The 21,675-nt window shown below is 40.3% G+C and overlaps 1 protein-coding gene across 1 annotated transcript in view; it reads left to right on the forward strand.

Annotated features, from left to right (window-relative positions):
* The window catches only part of Ghr (growth hormone receptor), a 261,833-nt gene that overhangs the window by 182,468 nt on the left and 57,690 nt on the right, over positions 1–21,675 (forward strand). Inside the window, exon 8 of the mRNA XM_052743766.1 lies at positions 7,593–7,658. Coding sequence (XP_052599726.1) covers positions 7,593–7,658 — 66 coding nt within the window. The remainder of the gene's footprint in view (positions 1–7,592; positions 7,659–21,675) is intronic.

The following is a 21,675-nucleotide window of genomic DNA, read 5'->3' on the forward strand; positions in this document are numbered from 1 at the left end:
ATTAACTATACTTTATAATGCAACAAGCTGTAGTTGAAAAATCAGATTCTGGTATCTGTCTTTAATTGCAAGCAGATGTCCTTGGTTTTTGCAGAAGCTGTACTGGGAGGAAGGATATTTGTGAACTCCCCAAGCAGAGCACTGAAGACAGGAAAAGGGATAGGCAAAGCTTGAAGTTAGACAGGAAACTTCCCCATTAGTCCCTCTATGCCGGAGATAAATCCCTGGAGAATGAAGGTCTGGATTTTGGTTACCTGCTGGCCTAGCTCCTCACAGAATACACACAAAACAAAGAGACTGCTGCAGATGTATGCAAGTCTAGGCTTCTTTTCACTACTCTAGTTTCTCTCCAAATGTCTTACATAGTATCTGGCTATCTAGTAGCTTTTTGGGGATATGAAAAATGTGCTGGAAACTACAGTGTTGCTTCAAGCCTTCCTCTTGGGTTTTCTTAACTCTCTGTCTCATATAATGTGGTTTACTGTCCAAGTACAGAAGAGACATGCAGCTTCACGGAGATGCGGAGATGCAATACCATCTTTGTAAAAGGCTCAAAGACTTTTGTTCAGATTACATGGACTTCTTCAGAGCTGCCAACAATCCTAATGAATACATACAAGATAATGCACTTTAATTCAGAGAAACTATGGGTGGGAATTCAATTAATTTAATGAGTCACAAAAGGGAAGAAATTCTAGCTTAAACCATGATGGGATTTGGGGTGCGGAGGGACCAAAAGGGCAATTGTGGCCATAAAATCCACCTGGTACCAACTGCTGACAGTGGTAGGGAAGAGGCCTGGCTCAGATGGTGCCACACATCTTACCTGGTTCCTCATACACCAACTCCTGGAGGGCATTTCTGCCCAAACCTTCATCAACCTGGTCCTGCCAACGTGCTTTCTAGAGTGTCTGAAGCATTCATATCAGTCACTCTACTAATTCATCAAATTCCTTCTAATGAGCACAGGGTAGGGTGTATCATGGGGCAACCTGAAAAGTGGACCCAGGGGATGCACTTGAAGAGTTTCCCATAGGCTTCTTGTCACAAGCTTTCGCTGAAATGGAGAGGGAGGAAGGAAATGATAAACATATGCATAGGACTTTGTGATATCCACACCCACCAGTGCCTCAGGGATTCTTTAAGTCAAGGCCTTAGAGTATAGATGTAATAAATGCCATAGACATCTTGATGGCTTGGCAAGTTTGAGAATCAGTGAAGTAAGTGGAATTAGAGTATGGCTCCCATTCACATATAAGCTCTAATCTATAATTGCTAGGTAGCCTAAGACGAGCTATTTAACTTGCTGAGTTAAATAACTCAGAGATCAAATCCCTCACTGACCATGTGTAACTTATAATAATAACTATCCAGAGGGTTGTTGTGAGAGTTAAGTGGGAAAAACCATAAAAAAAAACAATGCCTGGTGTGGTGCCTAAGTGCATTTTAAGCATATTATAAATTCAGGGTTTAAATAGTGCATTGCACTTTTAATATTCCCATCACAACAACCCTTTGGGGGCCGCAGAGTGGTCTGAGTCATTATCCAGACAGTGAATTTGATATTGAGCCTTTTGCAAGTGTAAACTGGAAGGAGAAAAGTACTCATTGGCATTGGAGAGTATAATTTGACAACGAATAAAAGAAAAGCAGGTGTGTGTCTGAAGGATTTCCGAGGTCGAGATCTAAGAAGAAGAGATTTATAGACTATTTTCAAGAATAAATAGGCTTCATCAAAACAAAAAAAGTCCTCAACAAATTTGAAAGTTTCCAAATAGAGGTTCTCCTTCTAGAGTGTTTGATTCTCTTGTGGCCCCACACAAACATTGAAAACATGGGTAGTTTTGCAAATCACATTGCTCTACTAGGGACCATCTCCTGTGCTCCTAACAGCTCATAAAAATTAAAGCTATCATACTCAGCCTGGGGAATGTGTTGTGTACCCTTGAACACAAGCAGATAAGCCATGGCAGCTAGGGATGGAAGCACAGTATCCACAGCTGCTGGGTGGAGGGCAATTAAGCTGCCCCAGGGAGGAAACAAACCCTCTCAAAGGACATCTTGAGATGAGCATTTCATGACAGTTACGGCATCATCATTAGCGTTGTCATTAACATATATTAACAGTAATGCAGTAGTTCTCATTACCCAGCACTTACTTTGTATTAGGTACTCTGTGTTCCGCTTTGCATGCCTTCCAGCATTGTGTAAAAGGGTTAGCATATGAAGTACTGTGTTCTCCTGACTTGTGTCTCCACCATTCCTTAGGGACTGGTTGTAACTGCCGTTCTTACACAAGTGGTGAATTACAATATTGGCCAGAGCATTAATCCCCCCACTTTTGTTCCCTTAATAATACTAGAATTGGAGAACTAGGGTTGAGTGTGTTTAGTCTCAGATTGAATTGCTCGCATTTCTATCCTTATACTCCACTGAAAGCGCATCCCCAGAGTCCTTTGGGGAAGGAAAATCTACTAACTGCATGTAGCCTGTAGGAATACCTAAGCAGAGTGCTCAGGCCTATGTCTGCATACTGTCCTGAATGAAGTGCCATAACTCAAGTCCTAATAGAAAGGCAATGGCGAGTGATCCATGGGAAAGGCATGCCCCACTGTGAAGCCAGTGCCTACTAATAAGAATGACAACAATAATAACAGGAAGACTAATATTTAGTAGTTACTTGAAGAAAATTATTTGTATGTAGGCGCTAGTTTAACCCCTTACATGTAAACAGACAGACCCTTGTTTTACAGGCAGTGTATGACTGAGGTCCAGATACGTGCTTCATGTGGAAAGTACAAGCAGAGAAAGTACAACAGAGGTTATACTGCAATTGATCTCCTGGTAGGAACCTGTTCTTGAACAAGTCCAGCAGGAGGCGCTCCACCTCAGTGCTCCCTAGTGTTTGCATAATCAAAATGTCTTTCAGCAAGATCCTTCCCAAGGTGTACTGATTTCATCCCCAGCCCAACATATCCCAACTCACGTATTCAATCCACAGCCAGTGCATCACAGTTCTGTGTATATAGGTCATGTCAAATTGTGTATTCAGTCCACAGCCAGTGCATCACAGTTCTGTATCTATAGGTCATGCCAACTCATGTATTCAATCCACAGTCAGTGCACCACAGTTCTGTATATATAGGTCATGTCAACTTACATATTCAACCCACAGCCAGCGCACCACAGTTCTGTCTCCACAGGTCACGTCTTGAAGTAGCGTTCTTGACTTTGTCTTTGGCGTTTGTCTTTCTTCACCATTGCATATTGTCCTAAACTCGTCACTGTCTCTCAGAGTCGTTTTCCCCAAGAAGCTTCTTGTGAAGGTGCTGTACTGCTCCCCCAGTCCTTGGTCACTCCTTTTACAGATTGTTGCCAAAATAAATAAATAAATAAATTAATTAATTAATTAAAATGAAGAAACAAAGGAAGAAAAAGAAAGGAGAGAAAAGGACGACAGCCATGGGCCTGCTGAGGCCAGAGGCTGTAGCTGGATCCTTCATTTTAAAAATCCCAGCATCTAAAGGTCCCTATAAAATGTTTATTGATCCCTCTGGGTTAGATAATAAATGGGATCCCTGAAGATCATAACCGAAACCACTGTGTGGTGGCCTCATTAATTGTTACGGCTGTCGGAGTTGTGGTCTCTGCTTATGCTCTTCCGTTATTTGTCCTTCCCTTACTGGTCAGAACTTGGAGACACTGGGTACATGACTCTGACACTAATTAAAATCGATGAGTGCGCGTGACACTTCCATTTCCTAAGGCAGCATGTTGTGCGTGACGTTTGTAACCAGCATCGGCTTGGCACTGGCTTAAGTCTGTGGTCTTTCCACTAGAATGTCACTTGTTCTTTTTATGTCTTGATTCATTGCGTGTTATAGAGTGTGTTGGCTGAGTAAGGCTTTTGCTTGATGAAAATGTCACTAAATGTGCCACAGAGGGGGAAACACCAGATGTCTCTGCGAGGAGTCAGGGAGTCCAAGGCTCCCCAAGATTTTCCAGAACAGCGGTTTGGCTCAGACTCTACTTGTGGTCTCAGAACTGACCTGCACATTCCATTCCAGTCATCATTCTTGGAAGTCTTGTAAACATTGCTGCTAACCTAAGAGCTGGACACTGGTGTCCCTTTCCTTAATTTCAAATTGAAAATTGAGACAAATGCTGAATAATTCCATAGGCACTCTAGGCTCTCTCTCTTTCTCTCTCTCTCTGTATATATATATAATCTTTTCTCTCTTATTAACTTAATATCTTCCCCCTTTAAGCTATCTAAACTCAAATAGTGAATAATTATCAATAAAACAGGTAACTTACATTTGGAGAACATACACATTAATTTATCTATTTATTTATTTAGTGGAATGCAGTAAAAGGAGAGTTAGTCAATGTGGCCACACTGATAAGAGGGGCAAAGAGATTCAAATAACCCCCAAGTCCATCTTTGAGGGTTCTGAAGTGAGATTAGGTTTAAAATAGAAGACCAAAGGTCTAAAAAGTCCCGGCCAACGTGCTGTCCCAGCCTAGGCTTCATGATGAGACCCTGTCTCAAACCAACATGATGGAGTTGCTTGCGCTAGCCCTTCCAAAAGTAATGAAAAGCCAAAGGTTATGAAAAATGGTTCTTCTGCATGGATTCCTGGCACTAACTAAATGTGTTCTCTCTTTGGTTCCTACATGCTGTTTATTATATTTGTTTCAGATATATAAATTATTTAAATATGATTAAAATAATATTTTGGAGGATGGCTCAGCAGTTAAGAGCACGTGTTATTCTTGTAGAGCACCAGGTTTAAGTTCCCAGCCCCCACATGCGTCACAGCCATCCACAACTCCAGATCCAGAGGATCTGGCACCCTCTTCTGACCTCTGTGGGCTCCAGGCACACATGTGGTACACATTATATATACGTGTAAGCAAATCTAAAAATTTTTTGTAATAATATTTTTATGCTTAGTTTGAGGTGACAGATAATGAAACAAAATGTACTGGTAGAAGACAAGGAATTGGTGATGGTAGTGAGACTAGTCCAGAATATTATTGAGACTATTAATGCAAATAATAAATACTTCAGTTATGAAGGCAGCAACTAGACTTAATGATATCGTCATAAAAGACAACTTTTGCTTGCTGCTCATATTAAAAATTGATGCTTACTTAGTACATTGTGTATTCTGGGAAATATCTATCGCCTGCTTTTAATTATTTGTCATAATCAATTATGGGAGTAAATAAGCTTCCATAAATGAAAAAAATGTAAAATTTCAAGAGTAAGTAGAAATTTTGAAAACCAATAGACATGCAATTTAAAATATTATACTAACAGTTTAAAATTGATTAATTAACCAGAAAAATCCAAATCTTTCTTTTTAGTATTTTCAGTGATCATGTCCAGATAACCCCCAAAATTCTACTCATATTAGAATTCTGTGTTTGAAGGAAAGCTTTAATAACTCTATCTACTAGATTTTACATTATTTTTAATAGACACAATGGCTGCTTCTTACCAGCCAGATAACTAGGAAGAGGTCATGAAAACATTCATCAGAAAGTACCTCGAGAAGCAGATGGACTAAACTCACCGGGTCTGAAATTCAGAGGGATGAGTGTGGACGGGCTCATTGCCCACTTCATCTTTGTTTTCTTTTTCTTTCCTGTGTTTTATGAGAGACAAAGTTCTCAGTGTGTGGCCTTCTATTAAGCACTAAGACAATATTTTCAGTTGTCTGAGAGGATACAGGAAAAGCAAACACAATATGTCTGACTACACTCTTGAAAACAGAATACTTTGGTGCCCTTGGTCACTAAAGCATTATGTGTGAGAATACACTTGGCTAATACTTAGGGGAGAGGGACCATCCTATACTACAATTCAATTCTTATGCTGCCTACCTGAAGGTACTGTCTCCCACATCAGATAACAAATGAGTGTACTATACTATACTTCTGAAAGAGTTCTTAGCTAGAAATTATAAATACACTATGGTTTTGAAAGACTTTTCAGCTAAAAAGTATAGTTCCCGTGACTCCTTTATTAGATTTGAAGAATTTGCTGCACTTTGTCACAGAACTCAAAGAAGCATTAATTAATGATTTTAGTTTATTGCAGAGGGTACCACAAAGGATACAGATGATGAGGTGTTGTATTAATAAGCTTCTGCTACTGTAACAAATATCTGAAACAATCAACTTATAAAGAGAAAAAGTTTTACTTTGACTCACAGGTGTCGAGTTTTCAGACTGTGATTAGTCAGTCCCTGCTGCTTTGGAGCCCATGAAATGGAGGGCGCTTTAGCAGCAGCATATGGAGAAACCACTTTACCTCAGGGCTGGGAAAGGGCAAAGGGTCCAGCATCCATTCTGATGGGAAGACCTCCCAACTCACCCTCATCTCTTGAATTCCCACCACCTCCAAATAGTGTCTGGTTGAGGAGCAAAGCTTAAACACGTGGGCCCTTGGAGGATAATTCACATCTAAATCATAGCAAATGAAGAACACGAGAAAGGGCTGAGGAAGCACTGTACCCTCTAAGCACCTCCAGGTTGCTGATTAACTGAAGCCCCCTAAACTCAGACCTTTACGTTTTCTGTGAATGCTGCATTCTTTGACTACATTTATTAAACCACTGCCCATTGATGACAAACAACCATAGTCCCTTCCTTCTTCCAAGAGGCTTTGGATAACACTGGGGGGAAAAAATGCCAGTTCTGTGATCACACGTTGATTCTTCCTGTGCCAGCTTCCACACTAAGGGAGGAAGTCCCCAGCCACCAGTCAACCCATTAACCTATAAAAAGGCTCATCACTGAGTCTTACAAATATTTTGAAGAATTTATACGTTAAAGTACAGTAGGTAGACTAAGTATTGATTTAGCCGTATCATGTGTAGCTTCCCTGGCTTTCACTTAAATCTCAGTGTTTAGTGTGTCCTGATGGTAACGAGAGATGATCTAGCCAGTCCTATTACGATATTTCCCACCAAGACCAGACAGCAGTTTAGTCCTTTTGTAGCTGGGGCATTTGCAAAGCAACCCAACTGGAAAGGCAGCCTTACTTTCCATTTTTGTACTTTCCATGCCTCCTGCTCCTAGCTGCGTTATAATGACTGACTTACTGCCCATTTTTTCCATCAAAAAAAAAAAAAACAACTCATGTCTCCCTTTTTCAACTTTGCACTTCCCCTTACTCTTTCCCCATGCCTAGGAATGTTCTTGCTTATATTATTTCCAAAAATAAACTTTTTTTTTTTACTAAACTCGGGTCTTTGTAATTTAAAAAAAAAAAATAAAAATAAACTTGTGTTTCCCCGTCATATGCACAAGGGAAAGTTGAGTTTGGACCCAAGTGATAGATGGTGGAATTGTTTTCATTGCTCTCTATTGTGTCTGGGCATGAGACCAGAAGTAATGGCAACCAAAGGGCTTCCATTTGCTCTGTCTTTACAAGCTCCTTTTAGTGCACAGATACAATTTTAATTTTAATGGGAGTTTTTGCATGGGAGCTGGTTATCCAAAAATGATGCTGTAACAGGGTCACAGCAGATGGTGTTTCTATGGGCTTGACTAATGATTTTCTTCTCTTTCTTTTCCAGCTACACCAGCTACTCTTGGCAGAGCTTCCCCAATTCTGCAAAGAATTAATCCAAGCCTGGAGACAAGTAAGAATTTCTGTCGTTTTACTAACTCGCACTGATGGTTTCCATGTGCTAGCATAATTCAAGCTACTATCCTTTCTCTATTTGCGATACTGGTAACAGGAAAAGTGACAGAATTATAATTTTATAGGCAAAAAGCACATATCAGGGCTTACTTTTCAATTTCTCTATAGAGCTCTTTCTTCGTTTTTCCGTTTGGTTTTTGTTTGCAGGTTAAGTGTGGCCAAGCTTACAGAGAGAAAGGGATTTGTTGTGGATCAACAGTAATTTGTTAATTTAGAAAGTTGCCTTGTTTTACAAATCCTGTTTTAACATTATTATTGTTATTTGGAAGTATTATGTAATGCTTACATTGACAAAAGATAGAATCTGTCTCTCCAACCGAATTTCCTTATACCTCAAAATACCGCCTTCATATGAGCTCCCTATTCTTTGTTAAATGTCGCCACACACACACACCCTCGTCCTTTGATCATCTCCTCTTTATCCATAAGCTTGAACTCAATCTTCAGCTCGTGGAAAAGGTTCCACAAATCTTCTAGGCCCAGTTTTCCTGTCTTCTGTTCTACCACGGAACTTTGCTCATTGTTCCGTGATACCACTTACCTCCTGGAATTTTGAATATTTGCTCATTTGTGTGTATCTGTGGTCACTTTCATCAGTGGTATAGCCACTGGTAAGTTATGGGTGGGTGCTGGGATCCCAAGTCTTCAACACCAATCCTGTTCTTTTAGTGTGTACATTAGCATAGTATACAAAATTCAATAGATTGTATGTGCGACACAAATAAATTATATTGAGCTTTAACCCAATGATTATGTTTTATGCTCTTTCTAACTCCTTTATATCACCAAAATTTCCTGATCTCCTAGTAGGGACTTATTTAATTAGATTCTAGGGATAGATTTTTCTTTATTTGAAAAAGTATATTCTAGAGTCCATTTCATGCAAAATAAAACAAAAGGAAGAGAAAGGGTATATTTAATTAATTTTAAGCTGTTGCTCTCATTGTTTGTAATTACAGTGTCATAGAACCAAAATTTGGATTTTAGGAGTAAATTGTAAAATAAATTTGTAATGTGAGGTTCCTTTGCAAGTGATGCAAAGTGCGGACTGATAATACTTTCAGGAAATGGCCAATGTCATCTACTTGTCATTTGTACCAGACAGCAAACCCTTCACAACTGCCCGGTTTCAGAAAGATCAAACAAGTTCATCTGCTCCCTAAGGAGCACAAGAGGTTGCAGAAGGAGGAGCAGTTTGGGTTATGTTTGGTTGGTCCAGCAACTTTTCATTCAGTATCATGAATGAGTAGTATCTATTGTTTTCTGTAGTAAGACGGGGCAGAGTCACTTAAGAATATTTACTGATGGCACATGCAACACCTCGGAACCATCCTCTACACATAAACAGCACACGCTGCTCTCTGTTCTCCCTTCAGCTGACCAGCATGGCTTCCCCGAGCCGTTTCCTTTATCAGCTCACAAGGTCTGGGGAGCTTAACCGTCATGTCTTGTCAAAATTCAAGGTACCTATCATTTTGAATGTAATGATTTCCTGTTTGTGGTGAGTAAAAAAGCTAGGAAATTATTGTCTAGATCTGGTAAAAATCGAGCATTCTGATATCCTTACCCACAGAAATATCTGTGGTGATATTGTGTTCCCCAAAAATATTGTGCACCCTAATAAACTTATCTAGGGTCAGAGACAGAACAGCCACTAGATATAGAGGCCAGAAAATAGTGGCACACAAGCCTTTAATCCTAGCATTCCAGAGGCAGAGATCCGCCTGGATCTCTGTGAGTTCAAGGCCACACTGGAAACAGCTAGGCATGGTGACTCATGCCTTTAATCCCTGGAACTGATGGCAGAAAGCAAAAAGGTATTTAAGGCATGAGGACGAGGAACTAGATGCTGGTTAAGCTTTTAGGCTTTTGAGCAACAGTTCAGCTGAGATCTATTTGAATGAGAACTCAGAGGCATCCAGCCTGAGGAAACAGGATCAGCTGAGGAATTGGCGAGGTGAGGAAGCTGTGACTTGTTCTGTTCTCTGATCTTCCAACAACCTGGAGACAGGTATTCACCCCAATACCTGGCTCCAGGTTTGTTTTTATTAATAAGACCATTTAAGATTCATGCTACAAATATCCTATCCTCTCATTTTTCTTTATCAATCTATACAATCTTCCTTTGATTGTAGAGATAATTTGATAAAGTAAGCCCTGTGCTAAACAACATTTGTATCAGTGGGCACAAGCCACACAGAACACACAGGAGCAGCTCATCAGGATAGATAGACTCAAATGCTCACATCACCTTCCCGTGTGTGCCACACTATACCATAGACACTTACCTGTGATGTACACGTGACACTGGAGTCTACACCATGCGAAAATACTGGCCTGATTCTAGCAAAGACCTCATTTTTTTTCTAATCAAGTAATTTTACCTGTAAAGCTGATGTTCAACATACAATACACTAAGAACACACAATTAATAACCCTATGTACAAGTTTATAATCAAACAAATGGCTTGAAAACAATGCACCATAAAAGAAAAATAAAATAAAAACACTTTCAGAGATTTGATGAACTTTAAGCCAAATGTATAAGATTTTATTAAACTTATGGAAAGGAGGTTTTACAGGACCGTGTCCTTCTGAGGAAAATTTCCCCCCTCATTTTAAAAAGCCATCTTGGAACTAAATATTTGTACCCTGACACCTCACAGGCATGTGCAAGGGGTCAATAATTTCTCACAGGTGTAGCTGGAAGCTTCTCTCCAAGGTGATCTCAGGTCCTGACAGTTTGACAGCACTAACGTTAAGCTCTTTTCTATCCAGTGTTTATTTTGGTGCTTCAAAGAACAGAACAAATTGTTTGTGTGTGTGTGTGTGTGTGTGTGTGTGTGTGTGTGTATCCGACTATAACAGCAACAAAAGCACTCATGCCGCAGGTCCTGACACACAGAGTCTTCTCCCTTCCTCCAGCTTTGTTCCCCTGGGGCCCCCACCTTTTGGGGAAGCATTGCCCACTTTCAGGAAAGTTCTTTTTTCCTTATCTGGGGTCACACATGTCAGTCTTCTCTAAACACCTTAATACACACACCTCGAAGTGTACTCTGCTCTTCTGTGTCTCAATCTGATCAAGTGAAGGCTCACAATGAGCCAGCACAACGTCCATACTTTTGTTCCTTGCATCCTCGTATTATCATATCTCCTTCCCAGAATGTATCTCTTTCCTCCTGGCATGGAACACTCCGGCATGGTTTTTTGTTTGTTTGTTTGTTTGTCCCTTAGGCATGTTTTTAAATATTACTCTATATAAAACGTTTCCTAATCTTCCCAAGAAGATACATGCTTCATCTTGGAATCCCTTGATTCTCTTTCTCTCAAAAGAGAACTCATATAATGCAGTGTAAAAATTCACTCTCTGAAGTAGACAGCATGACTTTAAGTCCCTGATCCATGGCTTATGTCCTACATGATAATGTCTGTTCATTACTTCTTTGTTCCAGTGTCTCTATAGGTATTATAATGAAATTTTGTATTTTTAATGTATTGTTTGAGAACTTCATACATGAATATAATGTATTTTAATCAAATCCATTCCCTCCCCTCTAACTCTTGTGTACTTTCCCAAACACCACTCTTCCCTCCCAACTTCATGGACTTTCTTTTAAAGTCTGAGTCCTCTTAGTGCTGCCAGGATATGCATGGGTGTAGTTCATTAACGAAAGCCTTTGGGGTCCAGCCCCAAAACTCTCTTCAGGGGCCAGAAAAGGACGCTACAACAAATGAGAAAAATCTAATGATCTGAGGGCGAAGGAATCCATTCACACACGTCTTGCTTCTCTCATGTCTCTGTTTCTGTTCTTAGTTTCTTCTGGTTTCTTTGGGTCTCTTCATATTTCTCTTTGTTTCTTCTTTTTATTCTTCCACCTTTTTTCTTCTCTTCATCTTTATTCTTCTACCCATTACCAATTCCCAAGTATATACATATACATATACATATACATATACATATACATATACATATACATATACATATACATAATCTATTCATTAACAACTTCTTAGTAATTAAAAAAAACTACAAAGCAAACTCTCAGGGACAAGCATTCTGATAAGAGTCACACTTGGCAAAGACTTGATCAGCTTAATGGTGACTGACCACACCTGCAGGTTGTAAAAGTTCTGGCTCATCTCTTTAAGGGATAGCTACAAGGGTACAAGGGAAGAAACTAAACCAATGAAAGATTTGAGGAAAAGACAAAGAGTGTGTCTACTATTTTATGTGATTAATAAGATCTGGACATGATTAGTCAGTTGATACCCTTTTTCTGTTTGTCACCTGAATCTCAGAGTCTATATATATTTAGTCTACTGAGCCTAAAATCTTGCATTAAAAACTGGTGTAGAAATAAGTGTTAATTGTTTTTTGAATCAGAGAAGGGAGGTGTTGATAAGGCAGAGGTGGTAGAGGAAGCTTAAGGCAACATAAGTGCTATTGATCTCTTGAAGGACTAAGATATAACAAGCCAGACACCTCCACTATCACTTCTAATTCACTATAATTCTTCTGAAGGGTTTTGATCCAGCAAGGCCAGGCACCTGCAATTCCACTCTGTGAAAGTTCCACAAGGACACTTTGGCCAATTTGTCTTGTCAGTGGCTAAGGATGGAGAACAAGACTTCTAAGTGTCTGCAGTCCACATGGAACAATAGATCTAGTTATGAGGCATATTTAAGTATGTTTCTACTCATCAAACGTATACAGTTAAATGAGAAACCATCTTCTTGACCATCCACAACTATGTGTGCCCATAAGACTGTGATGTAATCATGAGATTACAAGTACACATTACATGAGAATGCATAGTAATAGGGAGATATCATAGCTGTTATTGCACAAGAAATTATAGGTGAAAGCAACAGTATTCAGAGTCAGGGACCGGTAAGATTGCCAGACAGGGTGTCCCATCTGAGAAACATTCCTCTGGTGGGTTGACATCTGAATTATTAATTGCTATAAACTTTAATTGCATCCTGGCCTGCAGCAATTTCTGACAATGGCTCCTGACACTCCATCCGCTGGAACAAGGGCAGCCTATCAGGGTGAATCTGAAAAAAGCTAACTTTCCTTCTCCCAGAAGCCATCAGTTGCCAGAGGCTCCTCAGACAGGGTGCCACTTCCTGAGCCCCTCTGCCGCCCATGCTGGAAATGTGTCTGCCTTGATCTCGTCCAGGTCTTGTCCTTGCAGTCATACTTGCTGTGCGTTCTTGGGTGCAAAAGCCATGACATGTCTGTCCAAAAAGCACTGTTTCTCTGCAGTCATCCACTACCTCTTGCTCTGACCATCTTTCTGCCTCCTCTTCTGCCGTAATCTCTGATCCTCGGGAGGTGGGGATGTGATCCAGATGTCTCACTTAGAGCTGAGCACTCCACAGTCTCGTACCCTCTGCACACTGGCTGGTCATGGAGCTCCGTGTTAAGCACCATCTACTGCAGAAAGAGGCTTCTCCAATGAGGCTTGAGAGCTGCAGGAATCTAGAGACAGAAAGATAAGTATTTAGGGGCAGCTTAATTCTAGGTCCATTTAGCAGAAAGGCTTCTAAATAGCCAATTCATAAAGTTCTTATAAAGGTTATCTTTAAGCAGCAGTACCTAGACCCTTTCTAAACGTACATGGTATGTATTGCACACTCTTGCGGCTCTTATTTTTAGTCCAACATATATTAAACTGAACACAGTACAACTAACCCCCAATCAACTCTAATATGTGTCATAAAATCATCATTATTTCAGCCGAATATAAACTTTTGTGCATTTTCTGACCCCCACTAGTAGACTGTACAATCCTTAACATTTGGGTCTGTATCTTCTAAATCCTTGTATCTTATAGTTCCTGTAAGTTTTTAGAACATTCTGAGTTTTTAGTAAAAGAAATGTAGGGGGAAAAAAATGGTTCCCCAATGCTTAACTCCTTCCTCATTACTTCAGCGTGCTTTATGTCCTCCAGTGCTAATTCATAAAAAGGGAGGAATAAACATAGTCTCTCATCCATTATACTTAGAATTTTTCCAAAACACCTTCCGCTGAACTTTAAAATCTGGCAATGAAGTTAGAGCCACAGTTTGACGTTGGGGCATGTTATAGAAGAGCTCTATGGAATCAGTGCTGTATCCTGACAGCACTTGAGCTGCCCAGGGGAAGGAAGCCCTGCTCCTGATTACAAATCGTCTCTGCTCCAACAGAAGTGAACCACTCTCTCAGCCTCAAGAGCTCTTTTTATTATTATTATTGAATAATTTCAACATAAAAACTTGTTGCCTTGTTTGCAAATGAAAATTTAGCTTCCTCCAAGGGAATCTCACTGGGGAAACAGACTACTCTTAGGGTAGGCTTGCATGCCCAGCAATAGATAGTCAACAGGAAACAAACTCAAAGGCATCTTTGAAGGTTTTTAGTATCATAATATCCTGTTAGTAGTGGTTTAAATATTAAGGCCACTCCATGTAGTTAAAAGGGAGGTTTATTTTGTGGGGTAACTTACAAGTGAAGGGATAGGTTACAGGGTCTGGGAAAGGTGTAGCACAGTCCAGCGGTGTTCTCTGGAGAACTCTGCTTGGTCTACCTCCAACGTCCAGGATCCAGGAACCAAGAGAGCCGGCACATCCGGATCTCGGCTCTTCAGGGGTCCTCTCTCGGCTCCGCCTTCTAGGTGTGATAGTTACCAAAGCCTCAATGGGGGTGGTACTTCCAGTTCAAAGCTGGAACGGCTACCCACTACATGTCAGGGCATATCCCCCCCTTTTTTTTTGTTATTTATATTATTTCTTCTCTCTTTTTACCCTATAGGCTATTTGTGTATACATTATGGCTTTCAGTTTAGTGTTTTTATCCGATTCCTGAATGTTCAAACAAACAGTTCTCTGCATCGATATCTGTTTCTTGAGCCTTTTCCTGGGTTCTTTTCCTTCTGTTTGTTTGTTTTGTACTATTCCAATGTGTTAGTTTTTATGTTATCTTATATTTTATTTTATTATTATTTATTATATTTAATAATATATTTATTATCCCTTAGAAGCCTGTCTGTTTTCTAATGAGAGACAGAGGGGGGTGGATCCAGATGGCGGTGGGGAGGAACTGAGAGAAGAAAGGAGAGTAAACTGTAACCAGGATATATTACATGAGGGGAAAAAAATGTATTTTCAATAAAAGGAAAAAAAAAACCGTCGTTGCCTGATAGTACTGCTAAGTGAGATACAACATAGCAGAAGTATGGCTCTGCACAGTGTGTGTTGGATGGCACACACACCGTCCCTGTGTTATAAAGGACTTGGGCTCTGGGCATGCACTGGAAAGCAGTACTGACTAGGTTCTGACATCGAAGCTGACTGTGAATTCTTGACAGTCCACTTGTTTATAAAAGACTCAGTCAGCGACTCAGTAAGTAAACACGGATTCTGTCGATGGTTTATAAGGAGAGTAGTGTTTATGTTGGCTCATTCTAGCACCCAAATGAGGGGTAAACTCTGCCTGACTCACATGCAGCCCTAATCTCCAGACAATGCCGAGCAGTCTCGTGGTGCTTGCTCTCCAAACCTCTTCCTTGCTTTTCAGAAACAGCGGGCAGGCAGGTAGAACTATGCACTCTATACAAGGAAAATGAGAGCACAGAGAAGATGGCTTACATGGCACCATTGACAGACCATCAAAGAGTAAAGAGGATACTGTCACTGCAGTGCTGTGTGTCTGCTCCTAGTAGAGCAAAACAAAGAATAAAGCCTGATATAGTGAGGTTTGCCTGTAATCCCAGCTCTTGGCAAGTTGGCACCGGGAAGGTTAGTAGTTTAAGACCAGCCCGTTATGTAACAAGGTCAAGGTTAGCCTGAGCTGTGTGACGCAAACTCAGGAAGAAAAAAAAAAAAGGGAGAAGTGAGATAATTCTTCGAACAGCCACATCAACATTCAGTTATTGGTGACTCTTTTCCAACCTCAAATACCCAGAGAGAGACGACAATGATCATGACATGCTTGTTAGTGCTTTGTTACAAACTGTGCTGTTCTCACGTGGAGTGCATGGAAAACAAGGGCTCTTTACCAGATAAATATCCAGTTGTAACATTATTTAAACATCCCTCTGATTCCTAACAGTGTTCCGAGCCATAATAAATGGTAACTCTATGTTTACCACTCACTTATGAGAAACCTCTTCCTCCTTTCTGCACATGCTTCAGCCGTCAATAAGGAAACCTCTAAGATGAAGGTCCTTTGGGTGGCACACATGTAATATTCTCTTCTTTTTCTTTGGGGGAGGGATGTAAAACCAATAGTCAGAAAGTGATAACACTTTTCTTTAGAAGTCTCCAAAGTGTGTCGAAGCCCTTCCCAGGAAATTGCAGTGTGCCTGCGTGTACTCTATATGCAGATTCCTGGAGTGGTTTTTCTGCAAAGGAGAGCATACATGTTCAAGGTAAAATCCAAAATCAGCATTCTCCTAGATGGCCCCAGTAGGTGGTGAGCGCTCTTAAGTGACAATGGAAAGTTTAGCAGCCCATAGTGGGCTACAACCTTTGCAGTCTTGCCTGCAGCCTGTTCATTTGTTGATTAGTTAGTCACACTACTTCAAACCCAATTCCTTAGTCACCAGAGAGCCCTAAATTCTAAATGGTAGACGTGTGTATCACCAGGATCGAACATCTACGACTATCAATCCTGAAAGGCCCTTGAACTACGTAGCTTCAGTGTACGATAAACAGCGTTTTTTAGGTAATATACAGTTATACATTGAAGGAAAACTATTGACTCTTCCTTGGCTTTGTCCTGTATTTGATACATGTTTACTGAGAAAGAAGAGTCTATGTTGCACATTTTAAAAGATGCATGGATTTAATAAAGAGTTGAAGCAGAAGTACTGGGATTACTTTTCAAGTAATTGAGGGCCTAGTGGCAAGCATGCAACGTGAGACAATATGCGCTTGAACCAAAAACACTCAAGAGCTGATTGTTTTCTAAACAGAGTACTTGGAACTGGGTAATGAGACTATATGTCTTTCTTTAAAAGCTGTTTAAATGTATGACTTCTTGAATATATATATATTCACATGATCCACAATATATAGTATTTATTGGTCAATTGCAAGACCATAAGGATTTTCTTCAGTGTTTCTTAGCAGTTTGAAGTTTGATCATTTTGTGTATCTATTTGAGCCCTCTTGACTGGAGATTTTTGCACACATGACTTGAGCTGGGAGCCTATACTCTTTTTTTTTTTTCATGTAGAATTTGATTTCCCCAGAATCATTTAAAGTTTTTAGAAAAATTTACTTGACCATAAAAGAGAGGGATGAATACAGTCAAAAAGTATGTGTTATACTGAAAGAAACTGTCAATATGGGGCAGTGATTTACAACAACAATAATGAAAATATCAGTTTTATGAAGAATGCATTTGCCTATAATTCACAACATGTGTTACAAAATAAGCTACTTCAGGTCGTCTTTTCTTTAGATCAACAATTATTTAAACCAGAGCTTGCAAACTAACCCTCAGACCAGATGCATATTCTATAAGTTTTATTGGAACACAGCCATGTCTATTTGTTTCAGCTTCTCTGTGACTACTTCAGTATCGTTAAGATACAAAGCAAAGGCCCATGAGCCTAAAATACATCCTATCTGTCCCCCTAAGAAGTTATACCAACTCCTATCCTAAACATATACATACTTGTGGTATGGCATTTTATGAGGCTAATCATCCATTTTATGCAGGTGGCCATCTTTTAGTTTCCTGTAAAAAATTAGTTTCAATTTGGTAATGCGGTAATGAGAACACAACACTCACTTTACTAATTTGTTTCATAGCTAACTCTTCTGAAATAAACTATATTGTAAAATAAGAATTAACTGTCTGGAAATCAATAAGGACTTGTGCAGTTGTTGCTATTAAAGCTACTCCACCAAATGGAAGCTGACCACATTTGAAGACTTGGTGATAGATACCCGGGATGACTGTTTGCAACTATCTGAGACAAGCCATTATTAAGCCATAATACTTGTGCAAGGAAAGCCAGAACCACAGACAGCTAGAGTCTGACTTTGCACAGCTGTACATCTTTTATAAAGTGATTGCTGCCATTGAATTCTTGATCCAAAATAAAAGACCTTCCCTTAGGGGAGGTGGGGAGGAATTGGGAGGAGTGGAAGGAGGGGAAATTATAATCAGGATATATTGTATGAGAAAAGAATCTATTTTCAAGAAAAGAAAGAAAGACCTTCCCTTTAGGTTAATGTGCATTGCAAAGTATTATAAAACTGAAACATTACACTATTACAATAGATATATTTTCAGAGGCAATTCATGAGTTCTTGAGGTATTCTTAAGTGCCACTCACACCTTTATTTTTTTTTGTTAAGTTCTGTGAGTTTTCATGTGTTGTTGAGAATTAGCCTGTAACTTTTCTTTTTCCTATCTTAGGGTTCCATATTAAAAAGACATGTTAAACCCAAATTTGAATTATTGTGAGAGCAAATATTGTGGAGCGCCTGTCTGTGCTGTGCTGTCAGCACATACTGCTTCGTGCCCCATAAAGTTGTGCCAGGCATACCCCCGCACAAGTCCTCAGAGGAACAGAGAAACCCCAATGCCATCCCCGCCGCAACAGAAGCTTTCTTTCCTGTGAATTGGAATAACCTTCTGAAATTCTGGCCACAAGTCTCAGGGTTACAGTGACCTGGTCACTGGAAACACGCTACCTGCCCTTCCCTTCATTCACTACTTCACTTTTTTCTGTCTTCTCCAGGGTTATAGAAAAGACCCTACCTCTTGTGTAGTATGTCTTACACTTGAATAACACCTCTTAAGGAAATGAGTCTCACAGACTCTCAGACAATAGCTGTACAATTTTGAGGAAAAGATATTTTGTAAATAAAACTTCAATGTGACGAATTCTTTCAGTTGCTGTCTACACCCATAAAGAATTGCAAGGCTTAGGAGCCTGTGAAGCCCCAGGTCTCTGATCCACCACCAGTATGGCAGTCTGGGTGAGAGATTAATTTGTCCATTTACAGATAGAAAAGCAGGGGGCACCAAAAGGAGAGCCTCGAGGAGCTCTCCAGTCTCTACACAGCTGGGGTACCTGATGGGAAAGATGGGGCCACAAGCTGAGAGGAAGCATAGAGAAGCAGCTCCAGCCTGGCCGACTTGCTTCATTATCTCCACAGGGATGCTCTTAGACAAGATTCTGTAAAATGTTTATCACAGCATTTGGCACCTGGGAAATGGTGACCTGGTTCCCCCATCTCTGTTAGAAGTAATTGCTAGGAATAAAAGAAGCTTGTATGCACAGATAAATGTTCTGACATGATAACACCCTTTTTCTGTTTTCAAAATGGTATAACTGGATAAACCTCAGTCCAAAGCTCCTTTCTTGGAGGCTTTGGAAGACGTACTGCATAGACGAAGTGTGTGTCCTTCACTGAGGGAGAATGGGCTGTTAATGAGTGTTGAGGGAAGAATGTCATTTTCTTCTGTGGTGTGACAACTGATAAGTTGCCCATGCTCTAGTAAACAATGCCCACTCATGTTCATGCAAGCAACCCTAATTAAACTCAGTGGATGAAAACAAAAAAAAGCTGAAAAGTGTCATCAAAGTAGGCAAAGGCTTGTTGGAAAGGGGGAGGTTCGATAGGAGAGAAAAGGGGGGCGAGAAAGGGTAATATGGAGTGAGAATGACCCAGATTCAGTACAAACATGTATGAAATTGTCAGAGTGGGAAAAAAAGGATTGTGTGGATAGAGATTTGGGAGGATCTGGGAGGAGCTGGGGGAGAGAAAGGAATGTTATGAAAATACATTGTATGAAAATCTAATTTGGAAAGGGGCAGAATAAAGGGGAAAGGGAAATGGTAGGTCTCAATCCAAAGCTGACTGAGTGAAATGTTGGTGTGCAAGACAGTATGGATGCTTTGACATCACTCATCACCATCAAAGCTTTCCCTTTATCCACTCTGTACGTTATACCTAAGTTCCATGAGAGAAGAAATTTCTATTTTGTCCTTGCTGTTTACTTAGCACGTTGAGTGATACCTGGCTCGTAGCAGGTACAAACAAAGTATGTCTTATAGGAATGAATGGGCCTGCAGAATAAACGTGACTGAGTGAGTGGTGATCCTAGAGGCTCACGACCTAGGAGAAAAATTACTACCATAACCTGCACAATAAGGCAGACCAAGCAAGAGAACTCTGAGATCCACAGTCCCCAGCAGCATGCTAACCTCCACAATCTTGCCTACTCTTGACTTTCAAATCAAGAGTCATTGTGGCGTCAGACTAGCAATTGTGTGTGTATACCTTTTCATTTGAGATTGAGAGCTTTTAGGGTTTTCTTTTCACTTTTAGATTCTTGGTATCTGAAATTGTTGTTCAGAAAACTGTATTAGGACCATGACTCTTTCATTAGTATGTATTTCAGCTACCAACAGAGGCAGTGAATGGATCACTTAAAATGAAGCAATCCCACCCCTTTTAGTACCCTGTAAACATAGCCTTGACTTTAACTATAATTATAGTGTGTGGGTGATGCTGCTGAAAAAAAATGCTGTAATTATGGCATTATGGTTGAGAACCATCTGAATAGAAAACACTGAGCTTCGTTGTGCATAGCTTAAGATGCCATCATGGCCCTCTTCACTATGAACAAGACTGATTAACGCATCGCTACAAAAGCGTTGGAGTATGTTAATAAGATCAAGGGCCAGAGTAAAATTACAGGGAATGTGTTGCCTTTATTTAAACTTTCCTGTGCTCCTATGAGTTTTATACAAAGGTCAAACATAGAGCAGGGTAGCTTGCTGACTTGAAAGGCCCATAAATAAAATCCCAGGGAGAAACAAGCTTGGAAGACCAGCTCCCTAGCTTGCTTTGCCCCTGTCTCCTAGCAAGAGAACCCTTCATAGGTTGATGGAGTGGGAATACAGTTTGTTTTCCTCCTCAACAGACAGATCCAGTGACTCTAGATGTCATGACATCTACCACAGTGACGGATCTTAACTGGGGTATTTCTGATACCAAATGCATTTTTCAGGTTATTGAAACGTAAGCTTAAATTTGATTTACATGATTTATCTCAATTTGAATATACAGACTGGAGATTTCTAGCAACAACAGCAACAACAAAAAAATGTTTTAAAATGAAAAGGGCATAGCTGGAGATCCTGGCCTGGGGTACCTGAGCCACCATTTCAAAGGAATGTGTTTTTGGATGCCTGTTTATTGTCAACAGGGGAATATTTGTGTTTTCATACCACTTTCCTGTGCATCAGATGTAGCAAAGGCATGTGTCCCTTACAAGCGATGAAGGAATCTGGGGTTTACTGCCACCACAGAGGAGACTGTGGGTGACTCCAAATGGTGACTCAGGTTGGCAGGGAATTTCTGGCAGGTAAATAGGTATTTCGGGTATTTTCTGAAGGAAAGGTGGACATGGCCAGCCATCATGCATATGTGGGCGTATGCGTTTATATATGTTTTGGAGCATAAAGAGGGAAATAATTTGTTTCCTTGGCTTTCTCTTTGTTCCTGGATTTTACTAGAGCCCTATTCATCCCCGCACTTTAAGTCTCTAAACAGATTCCTCGATCCTCCCTGTTAATATAGAAATATAAGATTTCATTTTTCCTTCTTATTCCACTCTCTGGTTCTGCTCTAAATATATGAGGAAGAGAGAGGGGAGGAGGAGAGAACAGAAATATAAAAATAGAAGTGGAAACACGTCTTGTACCTAACCAGCAGCTTACATGACCACTGCCTGACGTTAGGCAGTCTCTCTCTTTGTTTATTTTGTAGTGTCCCCAACAGTCAGCAATGCCTCCAGTCTCCCTAATTAACCAGCATCCATTGTTCCTTGAACAGTCATGCTAGCCTTTCCTATCTGAAAATTTCCTAAAACCCAATGGAGGAGCCATCTCAGCAACCTGACCAAGCATCCAGACTCCATCAAAGCCTGGTTCTCGGCT

The sequence above is a fragment of the Peromyscus californicus genome, unplaced genomic scaffold, assembly GCF_007827085.1.
Source record: "Peromyscus californicus insignis strain IS unplaced genomic scaffold, ASM782708v3 Scaffold_18__1_contigs__length_77618521, whole genome shotgun sequence".
NCBI classification, from domain to species: Eukaryota; Metazoa; Chordata; class Mammalia; order Rodentia; family Cricetidae; genus Peromyscus; species Peromyscus californicus.